The sequence below is a fragment of the Nannobrachium achirus genome (assembly GCF_963921795.1).
Source record: "Nannobrachium achirus genome assembly, chromosome: 19".
NCBI lineage: Eukaryota > Metazoa > Chordata > Actinopteri > Myctophiformes > Myctophidae > Nannobrachium > Nannobrachium achirus.
Genome location: NC_137826.1, coordinates 8510751 through 8525907, shown reverse-complemented (window position 1 = coordinate 8525907; position 15157 = coordinate 8510751). Strand labels below are relative to the sequence as shown.

Genomic DNA, 15157 nt, shown 5'->3' with positions numbered 1-15157 from the left:
CATATAGAAATGGCATCATACCTATTCCTGGTTGTTTCTACCTGAAAGGTTAATGGCTATGGTCACACCTGTAAAAGAAAGAGAAAGTTGTAATTGCCTCTTGTGTTCACAATATTTAATTAGCTTGTCTGTGATTAAGATGCTTACCAATGGTGGTCAAGTGGTCCTGATTTTGTGTAAGCGACTCCCTTCGGGTTGAGCTTGGGACCACTTGTCTTTGTTCCAAGGTTTTAAAGCAAACGCATGTTGTTTGAATTCATAGAGCCACTGCTGCCATGAATATTGAATCATGTTCATCAGTTCAGTTTGACTGCTTGTTATAGAGTATAGCATGACATCATGTTTAAACAATCAAGACAAGAGGCGATCAAGAAATTATTACAGTACAATATATAATATAAAGCCATTTAACACTTATTGCACACTAATGAATGCTTTTTTAATGATATTTAATGATGATATGTGTTACTTTTGTCAATTGTCATCTTCATAGATGGTGGTCAGCCACAAATTGACAGTCATAACAACTGGCCAATAAAAATAAAAAAAAAGATAACAGTTCTGTTCAGAATTAGTCTCATGTCTTCCACAAAATATTAGAATATGCTCAATAGTGGGCTCAATAAAAGCCAGGCTCAACAAGCAGGATTGATAAGATGCTCATTATCAATAAAAAATATCGAGCTCCTTCCCTAGTCATAATGAGAATCCCATGCAGTTCAAAAGCATTGTGATAATAATTGAGCTATTCTGCCATCTCGTGACTGAATCCAGTACTGCAGAATAAATCTGTGACCTTTGAGCACGAGTAAATGAAGATGAAAAAGTAGCAAATTAATATACTGTATATATTTTTGGGACTTTATATAAGTGGGACATGGGACATGGTCTAAACTAGCAAGACTATGCTTATTGTCAATATGTTTGCTCTTTTGTATCCAGTTGTGTGCAGTGCCGGTTCTAGGACTCAAGTGGCCCTATGCAAGATTATTTTAGGTGGCCCCTCACGTACGCGCGCATCCGTTAGTGAGGGGCCACCTAAAATAATCTGTAGCACCAGATCGAAATGTTCTTTTTGGAGGCATGTTGACTTGCTCATGAATCAAGTACAGGCAGCCAGGCCTAGAGTGAAGTTTGGGATTATGAGGAAGGAGGAAAGGGAGCGCATATTAAAATAATAACGCTAGCTTTTGGATAGGGGATACATGACATAATGTAGCAATATGTTTAAAAAATATCTTCTTCCTGTGATGTGGCCCCCTTATTGGATGTGGCCCTAAGCGGCCGCTTATGTTGCTTATGCCTGGAACCGGCCCTGGTTGTGTGGAGTTGTGTTCTCAGAGCAGCACCATTCAATCGGTAACAGGATAGGTGAGCACCAAGGAAGAGTGAGCACCTCAGTGTTAAATTGGCTATTATTTCCAAAATGTAAAATTTTAAAAGTGTAATATTTGGGAAATGTTCTTAAAGGAGTAGTTCACCCCCAAAATGACTTTTTTTCTATTGATTACTCAGGCCATGGAGAGTAGAGTTCAATAATATTTTTTGGTTTTTGTCACATTCCTAAGACACAAATGTGATAACAATAAATTTACCCCCATTGATTCCGGATGGTGACCCGTTTCGAAACGGGTCACCATCCGGAATCAATGGGGGTAAATTTACTCGAATCAAAATTTTGTCTTAGGAATGTGACAAAAAACAAAAAATATTATTGAACTCTACTCTCCATGGCCTGAGTAATCAATAGAAAAAAAGTCATTTTGGGGGTGAACTACTCCTTTAAGTAAAGTAAAGTATACATGATTAGAACATTGTAGAAATATTAGACCCTAATTGTTGGGCATCCGACAATTAAGGTCAAAATGTTGCTAAAAATGTTGCTACAAAATCTGTATTCCAGTCACTTTGGGGCATAAACAAGAAGTTAAAGGATAATATTAAGTCTGAAATCATGTTCACATCATGTATAAGCTGCTTTACATTACTTAAGACCATTTTTCAAATACAAATACCATTTTCTATCATTTTGTACAAAATAGCAAATGTTACACTGAGGTGCCCAGATGTCCCTAGTGCCCACCTATCCTGTATCCATTCAATCACTACCCCAAGAATCATCCAGGAGGTTGGTCACCAAAGCCATCCGCTCTGCTTCGCTGACACTCCTTTATAAAGTTAGACTCTGAGAGTGTTCAGCATGACTCTCATGCTTCATTCATCATATTCATAGATCATAATTCATACCAGAACATAGCACATCTACAAGCTTGTAGATCAGCTGTTTTCGATGAGATACGCTGGTGTACGGCGCAGTAGCCTATCAGGCTTCAGAGGCAGTCAGTTTCTTTATTTAACCATAGAGTCTCTATTCCTGGTATGTCATAATAGCCAGACATTCTGAGGACCTACACTATACTTGCTTGTGTCGTAAGCTTGTAGTGTGTGTGCATGCGTGTGTGTGAGAGAGAGAGAGAGATTTTGAACAAACTTTTAATAGCTACAATAAAAATGTAACAATAAACAATACATAACTGGGTCAAATGGATCAGATATAAGTACCACAGTGCAAAGCATTCATTTCCAACCCTAAACCCTACAATTACAATTTACAATTTAGGCACTTTAGCAGGATCATTATCAGAAACTGTACAGAAACTATACAAACTATTGGATACCATGCAGGTCAACAATTGAACCTTGAGTCAGTCTAACTAACGTTTCAACCTTTGCATAAGACTTCAAAGTCCCTAAACTCTAAACCAGGGGTCTTCAACAGGGGGTCCGGGACCCCTAGGGGCACTCCAAATCTTTGTGTGATAGGAACTTTATTTTTTCTACACAAACCACTTGAATCCTAGTATCCCTATTCTGTGTGGAACATTAGCCAAAAAATAGCCGATCTACAAGCTCACAACGCCTCGCGCTGCGAGGCGTTGTGAGCTTGTAGATCTGCTATTCTTGGCAAAGAGGTTTGGTGTAGAGGGAAAAGAAGAGTGGACTAAGTATTGACGGTTCAAGTGGTTCAATGTCTAGAAATACACATTAGTCCAACAACATACACTGATGATAGTGCTGTCAAACAAGTCTAGTCTAAGCTGTCTAAGAAATCTATGAATATTTTTAATATGCACAACTTTATACAATACGTAGTGGGGGTCCCTGCTTCATCTCTCTCAACTAAGGGGTCCTTGGCCTGAAAACATTGAAGACCCCTGCACCATAATGTATCTTTTGCAGAAGCTGACCTCACTCTTACAGGAAAAGGGAATGTCGGGGGGGGGGTAGCTACTGTATAATATTGGGGTTCTGAGGCGGGACTATTCTGGGAAATGAACTCAGCCCTCTTTCTGAATACAATAAATGTTTGTATTGTGTTGCTGGCCAGTGTCTCCAGGAGCCAGGAGGCCAGCCCTGTCAGGAATGTATCGCAGCACAGACAGACTGCCTGGGCCATCATTTCCCACTGCTTCTTGGCTCCCATAGCCAGGACATTTACGTCACGTTGTCTCAATTACTATTTATTTCTCTCTGCCCCCCCTCTCACTTCTCTCCTTCTCTCTCTCTCTCTCTCTCTCTCTCTCTCTCTCTCTCTCTCTCTCTCTCTCTCTCTCTCTCTCTGTCACACACAGTGGTGTAACTGTAAAGTAACTATAAGTACATTTACTCAAGTACTGTACTTGAGTACAACTTTTACTTTCCTGGAGTAATTTTCTATGCTTTTAGTTCTACCCAACTACATCTCAGAGACAACTATGCTTTTACTCCACTACAATAATGTGAAAACTTCAGCCTATTTGTTACTTTGTACAGTTTGTACATTAACCACTTCAGCCCTACTTAAACGTTGACTATTTGAAAATATCCTACAAGTTCACAAGCCTGTGAGCTTAGACATATTTTAGACATAATGATGCATTCTGCATAACAAGCAATTTTACTTTTGTTTAGCTTTGGTAGTATATTTTTTTGCCAATACTTTTGTACTAAAGTACATTTTTATTACTGGACTTTTACTTGTAACAGAGTGTTTCCACATTTTGCAGTATCAATACTTTTACTTAAGTAGGAAATGTGAATACACCAGTGCCTCACACACTCCTCTCTTGTCTCCCCGCTGCCAGCCTGGCTAAACTTAGCTCTGACATCAGCCAGCTGAAAGTGACACTCTGTGACGTTGATGGAAGAGGGACGGGAGTGACAGTGTACAAATAGAGACGTGTGCTGCAACAGGTTCCTGAACATCGCCAGGAGCAGCCACAGCTGGGGGAGGCACTTCTCTCTTGAGAGCAGCGAACAAACGAAAGGGACTTCTGGCACGAAGGCACCAAGCCACAGCTTCACCCAAAGACCCATTTATCCATTCATACATTGCAAGGACAAGAGCTATAGGAGGACATCATGCTGGCTCACATGGGACATTGTCATATGAGTTGCCCACAGGTAAGCTTTTATCTTTTTACGAATTGTTTTGGGGCTTTATTGATAGGACAGTAGACTGACAGTAGACAGTAGAAGGTCGTCGGGATGGGGACTCGAACCCGCAACACGCTGTCAGGCATCAGAGCCTATGTGGTATGGACCGGTAGGCCATCGAGGCGCCCCTCCCACAGGTAAGCTGACTGAGGGGCTGGACAAGCCAGAGGGGACAGTGGGCAAACAGGCACTGGAGCTGCTGAAAACAAGTTGAAACCACAGTTTCCATATTCTGTTGTGATTTGGTGAATATTAATAGCACAGTGGTTCTTAAAGTTAATTTCAGGGACTCTCTAGGTTCCTTTATGGTGGTCTAAATTGACCCTTACAAGTCTGTAACTTTGACAGGGTACAAATGGAACCAAATGGACCCGGGTTCCATTTGTATACTGTCAAAGTTAAGAGGAGACCTTCAAATTTTAAAGTTTGAGAACCATATTATAGCAGATCTAATCCAATCTGTCGCAACGCAATGCATTAATGAGAGCTTGTAGATTGGCTATTTTCGGCAAAGGGAATTGGTGTAGAGGTAGAAAAAAAAGAGATTAAGGAGGGGTCTGAGTTTAGATCCTTCGGGTAACCAAAGATAGAGGGTTTAATTGGTTGGTATGTTTGCCACATTGACCAAGCATCCCAGTCCCAGATATCTGTATAATCATGCATCTGAGATCTCTGTATAGAGAGATTCATATTGACTGAATCATGGCAGTTGTAGGTCCTGGTATACCTGTGTTGTTTGCGAGGGCTGTCGTCCAGTCTTCAGTGTTACATGTATCATCTTGGTGGCACTTTATTTGAGTCTAGCAGTGTTCACTGGAGGATTCCTTCAGCCTGGGGCGGCAACACTGTGGGGCCCAAATGTAGGACATTCACACATACTGTAGGGCCACCATCAACTTAGATGTGGGCACAGTGTGTCGGATGGTACATTGGGTCATGTACGAACATGACTCGATGGCAAACGTACAACTCGGTGAATGTATTTGTAGGCGGTCCCTGACCTTGCATTTAGTAATGTAGGAAAGTTAAAGTGAATTTTCTTCCACGGAACAGTGCTCTAAATGACGAGACCGACAGTATGATGCATCAATGTTGTCAGTTATTGACAAGTCGGCTGGTCAAGAAATTCCACAGAAAATCTCAAGAAGGGGAAGTGTACCGGATTGCCTGAGTTATTAATATTAGGAAATGTGCCCATATAATGGCATGTGTCTGCTCACTCATACATAAGATACAAATCTGTATAGGCCTATCAGTTAATATGAGTTTAGTGGAAGGTTGGATAAAGTAAGAGAATGGAATAAGGGTAACCGTAAGATTAGTGGTTCTCAACCTTTTTTCATCTCTGGACCACTTGCATGTTTCAGTTAAATATTGCCTGGGCTTGATATAATCTGTTGCACATAGTTTCGTGCAACAAATTCAAATCAAGCCCTTAACTGTCATTATTTAATTGCAAGCTTTTTCTCTTACATTTTAAAATATTTTCCCATGGACCACCTGCAGGCCTAATTATGCCGTGGACCGGTCCACTAGTAGTCCGTGGACTGTTTTTGAGAAACAGTGGATGCATAGACATGAGATGCATAGGCCTACTGTACAGTAGCAAGTGTTACCAAAACGTTATAGTCCATATCCCCACCCAACACAACAGTGGTCCCAGCTTGATTCTTAGTCAGGGTGGTGGTCCCTGGCTCACAATCAGTTGAAACCCCCTGCCCTAATGCATATATTTAATTCATTGGTTGTCAAAGTGGGGTCCAGGGACCCTCGGGTTTCCTTGAGGGGCTTCCAAACGGACCCAAATGGTCACTCTGAGAGTGTTCAAATGGAACCAAATTATGTATGCTACTGTCCGAGTTACGAGGGCCCTTGAAATGAAAAGTTTGAGAACCACTGACTTGACACTCACACACACACACACACACACACACACACGCACACGCACACGCACACGCGCACACACACAAACACGAGAGAGAGAGAGGTCGCGCAGGCTCCTGCCACCCACTCTCCGGGGTCGGTGCGTTGTGGGGTTGACGTCATTGCCACTAGGAGGTCTGTCCAAAGGTCCCTGTGAGGGAAACCAAAAAGCCTCACATCCAGTAACACAAACGGAACGGAGCTTCCATAGCTGCAGCTCCCAGCCGCTCGCCCGCTTGGAAGACAGACAAAAAAAAGTGTGGGTATGTACTGTTCTGTAGGCCTCGCATTCCTCCCGTCCATGTGGTCGCTCTCTTGCTCTTTTCTCTCCCGTCTCTCTTCTATTTCTCCCACATCCGCAGACTTGTGGACAGTCGTCATGACAGCTGCTGCTGGGATCTATCTATCCCCAGGATGTATGAGATTATACTCAGATATTTTGGCAGTTGCACACGGAGGACATGGGTTTTTCTTGGGTGGAAGTGCAGAGTTCTCGGGAGTGGAAAGATTGTTTCGGATTCGGTTGCCAAAACCCCAAGGTTGATTTGAAATGGATGAGTGACAGGTGCGAAGGACCGGATTCCGGGTTCGTGAACTGTAGTATAGGGCTTCTGTATCTCGTTTAGGTATGGGTCTATAGGCAGGATTGGACGACTTTCACCCTGATAAAGTCGTGGATGCTGCCGGTAAGATTTCCCCTTTCCCATAAAAACAGCAATAATTTGGTTGTTGGCTATTCTTTTCTCACATTGTCCATGATTCTAAGTTAACCACTTGAACCCCATATGGTTGAGAGGAGTCCCTCAGGGCACTATACTAGTGTATTTTCTGTTTTCTGTTATTGTGGGGAAAGCTTTTGCTGAAAATAGCCGATCGACAGGCTCACAACGCGATGCGTCGCATCGCGTTGTGAGCCTGTCGATCTGCTATTTTCAGCAAAAGCTTTCCACACCGTGGTGGTTTAAGTGGTTAAGTAATATTGTATATTGTTCCGCTGCAAGACACTGCAGGGCTGTTGTTACATGACTCTCTGCGGGTCCATCATCTGTATAAAGCCTTTAGCCTTTGATTTCAGGTGAGGATGACATCACTATCATCTGGAAGTCATTTACCAGAAAGAATCCCAGTAATGCCGGCTTTTGAAAACAAGTCTGGTCATGACGATGTGGAAATTTAACTTGGCCCTCGACCACATCTGATGCACTGGCTGCGCCGGTTCATACGTCGAACAGAATGCCTTAAAAGGCAGAGAGAGAGAGAGAGAAACAGAGAGATAGATAGAGGACAGAGACAAACACAGACAAACAGACATTTCTCATAATCAAAGCACCTAGGCAGCCGTTCTCTCCCTTTCCCACCGCGGAGCAGGTGATCAAACTAAATGTCATGGATCTTCTGTCTCTGACCAATCGCCCTCCATCCTTCCAGCCTCAGCTGCTGGGGTCCGGAGGAGGCGCCTTTCCTCCGCCAGCGGCCGCCACGCTGTTCAGGATGAGCGAGGGAGACGTCACCACGCTGTCGTCCGACGTGCTGCCGCGGCCGCGCGACCAGCGCTCCCTGACCAGGCTGTACTGCCAGAACGGAGGCTTCCACCTGAGGATGCTGCCGGACGGGACCGTGAGGGGAGGCAGGCAGGACAACGACGCCTACGGTGAGGAAAAAATCACACTCGTGTGAACTGAGCGGTGGAGGCTGCGTGTGTGTGTGCGTGCGTGCATGTGTGTGTATGTGTGTGTGTGTGTGTGTGAATGTGAGTGTGAGTGTGCCTGGCCTGGCCTGAACAACAGCGCCCCTCCCTTAACATGTGTGATCAGAAAAGGTATTGCAGGCTACATACAGACAGACACGCATACCCACACACACGGCCACGTATAGGAGACGGTGTGACCACCGCTCAAAAACACACACACACACACACACACACACACACACACACACACACACACACACACACACACACACTTTTACATCAGTGTTACATCAGTGTTTCCCAATGTGAGGTTGGGGGGGTCACCAAAGATCACATGGGACCTGAACACTGTGAACAGTCTAAAAACAAGTTAAGGTGAGACCTTGACTGTTTCGTAATGTTATTCTATTTTCTCACTTATTGGGGGTTTCAAAAACTTTGAAATAGCCTATCAAAAAGCTGACAACGCATCCACATCGTGATGTGACACATTGTGCTTGTAGATCAGCTATGTTTTGCTATTCATCTTGCAAGATGTATATACAGTGGGGCTTTACTTGTTTGAAAAATACAAGTGTGTCTGTGTGTTTGTGTGTCTCAGCTTGTGTCAGATGTAAGAAGGGGGGGCTTCAAAGCTCCAAGGAGCTTAATTATCTGAAACAGTGAATAGACAGATAACATACAGAGTGGGCAGAGGCAGGTGTCACCAGGACCCCTGCAGAGCAAAGACTAGGACATAATGGCAAAGTCTACAGATTGGTTGTATCGTATGTGTTTTATTGATGTGTTGTCAGTGGTGGCAGTACATTTACTCAAGTAGGCCTACATAGTATTTCTACATTGCAGTTTTGATACTGAAGAAATGAAGTACTTTTCCCCACTACTGTGTGTTTCTTACCTCTATGGCAGCGAGGTGAACCTGTGTACAGGGACGTGCTGGGCCCCTGATTCAGCCCGGGAAAAAGAGTTGGAGAGGCCCTCATTGCCCGGGCTTTTTCTGGGCTTTTTCCCGGGCTGAATCAGGGGCCCAGCACGTCCCTAGAGAGAGAGATCTCTCTATATCGCTGCTGCTACTCAAAGATTTGCCATTTCAGATCATGACAAGTGACAAGCCAGTGGGCCAATTACATGAGTTATATTTCGTTGTTGTCGGGTGGAAACCTTGTAGGCCTATGTCCAAAACCGTTTGTTTTGTATTTATCATTTTAAAAATGATTTAAACTAGTGAAAACAGCCGATCTACAAGCACACAACGCCTCGCACCGCGAGTGTGCTTGTAGATCTGCTGTTTTCACTACTTTTGTGCGACGGCCTTGTATGATGAAGCAGGGCTTTGCTTTGTGAAAAAATTTACAAAATGGAACGATGGCCGACATTTTATTTAATTTTTTTGATGAGCCGGCCGTTCGGGAGTTGTCCTGCTTTTCCCAATGGCCAGCACGTCCCTGCCTGTGTATACAGTATCTGTAGACCTTGACATTGTCTCTGTGTTGTGTGTTGGTGCTGCAGACATCTTGCGAGTGAAGGCGGCGAGTGCAGGCGTGGTGGTCGTCAGAGGGGAGGAGACGGGCCGGTACCTGGCCATGAACAAAGACGGACACCTGTACGGATCGGTGAGTAGTGGGTCAAATATTGATCGATTGGTTTTCTATTGGTCATTTAGTGTTTCTCAAACTTGTACATGTCAAGGTCTCCCTTTAACTCTGACAGTGTACAAATGGAACCAAATGGACCCGTTATGGTCCATTTGGTTCCATTTGTATACTCCCTGGAATCCTCTTTGAGAAACACTGATTTAGGAGATTCCTTCTTGGACGGGCCATATACGGTACAGACAAATAACTATTCCGGACTTTCATTTATTATAGGCAAACAAAAATCAAATAAAAAGTAGCACAAAAAAAAAACACTTACAAGTCCACATGGTATGTAAAATATGGCATAATATTCATTCAAACTTAGGGACTGTACAATGTTGTTTAAGTATAGGGTTTATTTTCTGAAAACAGATAACCTGTAAACTAGATAAAAGATTCACTGTGATATCTCATAGTGCTTACTGCGGAGCAGTGGAAAACTACTGAGTAGACCCATTTTATGAGCAAAAAATGCGTATTTTTCCCCATAACCTTGTAATCAGCATGAGTAACAGTGAAAGTGGTGCCATGGACGCATATACTATAAATCATAAGATGAGTAAGGAGTAGAACGTCAGACACCGGAACCTTCAGATGTGTCACACCTTAAACTGCATGCTGTGCGTGCAGTACAAATGTCATACCAGGCACACGCAGTAGTTAAATATGAACTGTGGTGGAAGCAGTACTTAGTTATACTGTAGTCAGGGCCGATGCATACTCCATTTTTAGAGCCGAATTTATTTTGGTTTGGGGAGTCACAAACAGCTGAATTAAATAAATACATAAATTAACCACTTCAGCCCTGTATACTGGACATTTCGGCCATTTGAAGCCGATCTACAAGCTCACAATGTGAATAATGCAAGGTCCTATAGCGTCAGAACTTAAGTGGGGACACTGAAACATCTCGAACACTTGCTCTAGAGTCGGGTCATCATCGGTGGTCCTGTTATCAAGTTGCCCACCCGTCTGGAAACGCTTCATCATCATCATCATACATGAAAGCTAGCTAGCTACAAGTATCTAGATTGATATTCCTATGCATTTGTTGTATTGTTGTTGATGTATTGATGTACAGTATTATCTTGCTTATTGTATTGATGTATTACCTGCTTATTGTAAATCGCTCTGGATTGTAAAAGCATCTGCTAAATGCGTAAATTGTTCATTGTAATTGAAAACTTGTGAAATGTTACATTCATAATGAGTAGCCTACTTTCTACCTTTGGTACTTTAAAGGAGTAGTTCACCCCCAAAATGACTTTTTTTCTATTGATTAGTCACACCATGGAGACTAGAGTTCAATAATATTTTTAGTTTTTTGACAAAAATGTGATAACAATAAATTTACCCCCATTCGTTTCGGATGGGGACCCGTTTCGAAACGGGTCCCCATCCGGAATCAATGGGGGTAAATTTACTCGAATCAAATTTTTGTCAAAAAATATTATTGAACTCAAGTCTCCATGGCATGAGTAATCAATAGAAAAAAAGTCATTTTGGGGGTGAACTACTCCTTTAAGTACATTTTGATACCAATACTTTTGTGCTTTTACTCATGTATTTTTTTACATGACTTTTACTTGCAATTGTAACAGAGTACTTACATTGCCGTATTGATACTATTAAGTAAAACACGTGAGCACTTTCTGCCACCACTGAATATACGAGTGTCTCTCTTCCTCACAGCTGGCGTTGACGGAGGAGTGCTACTTCCAGGAGAAGTACGAGGAGAACCACTACAACACGTACCGCTCCCAGAAGTACAGCTGGTACGTGGCTCTGAAGCGGAGCGGTGAACCCAAACCAGGACCAAATACCCACCAGGGTCAGAAGGCCATCTATTTCCTGCCCAGGCCTGTAGGCGGCCTGTAAATCAACTGCAACTCTAGCTCACCAAGGGCTTTGTGTGCGCGCGTGCGTGCGCGCGTGCGTGCGTGCGTGCGTGCTTGCGTGCATGTGTGCGTGTTTTTGAGACACACACACACACACACACACACCCAGGGGCGTCACACCAAATTCTGGGCCTTGGGTACAAGGATTCACAGCGGGGCCCCCCATGAATGTTAACTATTGAAAAATAGCAGATATACAAGCTCACAGCGCGGCACCGAGTGCCGCGCTGCGAGCTTGTAGATCTGCTATTTTTGAAAATTTGTGAAAATGTGTGCAAGAAACCTGTTTCTATGCCACGGACCCCCGTCTCAAAGTATTTCGCTTCAGGGACCCCCCAGAAGCAAAATTTGAGTTATTCGGTATGTTCGCTTAAAAAATACATATATTCAAAGATTTGCACACATTTTAACGACTTTTCAAAAATAGCAGATCTACAAGCTCGCAGCGCGGCACTCGGTGCCATGCTGTGAGCTTGTAGATCTGCTATTTTTCAATAGCTAAAGTTACTAGGACCCCTCCACCTTGGGCCCTGGTAACTCAGTCCCACTCCCCCCCCCCCCTTGTGACGCCCCTGCACACACCATATTCCTTCTATAAGATACTCCAGTATGATACTATATCCACTTCATGAGAATCTGTATGTATTAATAGTATTATTTGCCAGAACACTTCATTGAATATACAGTACACAGACTCATTTCTTCTGCATCTGTGAGTACACGATGCAGGGATATTTGTGATGATGGAGATGAAATGCACAGTAAGAAGTCCATCCAAAAATGTGTCTTTGTTGATGGGCCACAATCTGTTCATTTCGTCTCAGAACAGGATGAGCACGTCAGCGAACAAGCGAATGAACAGTTGTACAACACCCTGTCATTGTTCCTGCCTGGCACAAAGGAACCAGTAGGATAGTGGTCGCATTGAAACGGCCGATAACCTAGTTTAGTGTTTCCTTTCTATGTCTATCCTACCAGAGCCTCTAGTACTGCTGGTCTTCTGTCCTAACAGGACCTCTATACTGCTGGTTTTTAATCCTACCGGGTCCTCTATTACTGCTGGTTTAATCTCCTACCAGGACCTCTAGTACTGCTGGTTTAATCTCCTACCAGGACCTCTAGTACTGCTGGTTTTATCTCCTAACAGGACCTCTATACTGCTGGTTTAATCTCCTACCAGGACCTCTAGTACTGCTGGTTTTATCTCCTACCAGGACCTCTAGTACTGTTGGTTTTATCTCCTACCAGGACCTCTAGTACTGCTGTTTTTTTATCCTACCAGGACCTCTAGTACTGTTGGTTTTATCTCCTAACAGGACCTCTAGTACAGCTGGTTTTATCTCCTACCAGGACCTCTAGTACTGCTGGTTTTATCTCCTAACAGGACCTCTAGTACAGTTGGTTTTATCTCCTACCAGGACCTCTAGTACTGCTGGTTTTCTATCTTATTAGAAACCCGACTGCTGCTAGTTCAAAAGATCAAGAAATAGCTCAATCACTTTATGATGCTCCGCAAACACATTCAATCCACAAGAGTACTTTGTTACATTTATATTTGTAAACACAGTAATAATGGACCCTGTTTAACTTATTCCATTATTATCTGTATTACTTTTCTTAGAACAAGCATAATAGCTGTTCAAATTGTGAATACTGTATGTATTGATGTCATTAATTTATGTTGAATAAGGATGCATAGATATATGTTTATAACAAATTTACTTATTCATATATATACACACACACACACACACACACACACACACACACACACACACACACACACACACACACACACACACACACACACACACACACACACACACACACACAATTAAAGACCAAAAAAGCCTGTTCAGTCACCCTTTTTATGTAAGTATGAATATATGAATGCAATATGTTGACCTATAACATGAATTATTAATAAATATATATTTTTACTGTTGATTCTGTGTGCCACTTGTGCTTATCATAACGTAAATGATGCAAGACTTTATGAAACTACATAAAATACCTCATTCATTCTCTGAAATATGGAATCAAGAATAATGCAATTTATTCCTGGAAGATTATGAAGTATAGGCTGAATGTATCTTCTGCTCTAATGTAAAATTTACTTTTTCATAATATACGTGACTTATAGATTAGTGTGTGTGTGTGTGTGTGTGTGTGTGTGTGTGTGTGTGTGTTTTGATTGATTGATTGATTGATTGATTGATTGATTGAAGAATTTATTAGACGTTTGCAATAGAAAAAAGTACAGTTTCATGACAACACAAATCACTGATACAAGGTCAACTAAAAGGAGATCCTAGAAAGCTCTACGGCTTATTTACACAGGAACGACACTTTATGTATCTCATATAACATTGAAAGACAGACGGATAGCATGGCGGCTTAGTCTATTTACAAGTCACGAGTAGCAGCCGCCTGAAGGTGACTTTTCATGCCAATTTTGAAGGAGGCTAAGGATTTGCTCTCCTTTAAAGGACCTACACCATGAATTTTCACTTTTTCTATTTTAAAACCTTTTTTTGGGGTCCCACTGGCACCTTCTATCCTCACAAAGTCCTATTTCTGACCGTTGTGTCTTTCTCTGGTTTTGGGCAGACAGAGATGAAAAGCTTTCCACGGGTTCTCAGAACAGTGCTGTTCTGAGAGTTGACGAGAGTGACGTCACTCTCGTTTCCCGTTTTTTTTTCAGAGTCAAAAAAAAAAAAATTCAAAAAATTCTTTTTTTTTCAAAACTTTTTTTTTCAAAAAAAATGCAATGCAGAGTAAAAAAAAATTTCAATTTTTTTTTTCAAAACTTCAAAAAAAAAATCTAAAAAAAAATTTCTTTTCAAAAAACTTTTTTTTTTCAAAAACTTTTTTTTTCAAAACTTTCTTTTTTCAAAAACTTTTTTTTTCAAAACTTTCTTTTTTCAAAAAACTTTTTTCAAAAAACTTTTTTTTCAAAAACTTTTTTTTCAAAAAACTTTTTTTTTTTCAAAAAACTTTTTCTTTTTCAAAAAACGTTTTCTTTTTCAAAAAACTTCTTTTTTTTCTGGAAAAACCCCACTAGATGCGCCCCTGAGCAAACAGAGGCCGTTTTGGTATTGCAGCTGGAGAGCCTCATTATAGTAGAGCTAGAACAAACAAAAAGAATGGTCAGAGTGTTTGTTGAGGGTTAAAACCTGTCTAAGACTCAATTTTGAGCATATATTTATACAAAAAATATAGTTTTAAAAGCATGGTGTAGGCCCTTTAAGGCTTGCGGAAGGGCGTTCCAAATGTTGGTGGTATAGCAGGAGAACGAATTGGAACCTTGTTTAGTGTTGTTTACTATGTTTAGTGTGTGTGCGTGCGTGTGTGTGTGCGTGCGTCAGGTTTGCCAACCCTCCTGGATCGGGCAGGAGTCTCCTGAATTTTGACCCCATCTCCTGCGGTGCTCCTGAATTGTCATTTCTCCTGAATTTCTCCTGGATTTTGTATAAAACTCCCAAAATTCACCAGAAAACAGGAAATGACATCTACTATGTTAAAACTTTTCT

At 42.0% G+C, this 15157-nt stretch overlaps 1 protein-coding gene across 1 annotated transcript; it reads left to right on the top strand.

The window, feature by feature from the left end:
• The first annotated feature begins 6618 nt into the window (after nucleotides 1-6618).
• On the top strand, nucleotides 6619-11718 carry LOC308305006 (putative fibroblast growth factor 1). The gene is made up of 4 exons (XM_080749637.1): nucleotides 6619-6662; nucleotides 7828-8050; nucleotides 9599-9702; nucleotides 11419-11718. The coding sequence occupies exons 2-4, from the start codon at nucleotides 7891-7893 to the stop codon at nucleotides 11602-11604; spliced, it is 450 nt and encodes a 149-aa protein (XP_080605763.1). The 5' UTR covers nucleotides 6619-6662; nucleotides 7828-7890; the 3' UTR covers nucleotides 11605-11718.
• Nucleotides 11719-15157: the final 3439 nt, after the last annotated feature.

Coding starts and splice junctions, on each gene's coding strand:
- LOC308305006 (XM_080749637.1), top strand. CDS start 7,891: ATGAGCGAGGGAGACGTCACCACGCTGTCGTCCGACGTGCTGCCGCGG. Junction 8,051..9,598: donor GCAGGACAACGACGCCTACG/GTGAGGAAAAAA, acceptor TTGGTGCTGCAG/ACATCTTGCGAGTGAAGGCG. Junction 9,703..11,418: donor ACGGACACCTGTACGGATCG/GTGAGTAGTGGG, acceptor TCTTCCTCACAG/CTGGCGTTGACGGAGGAGTG.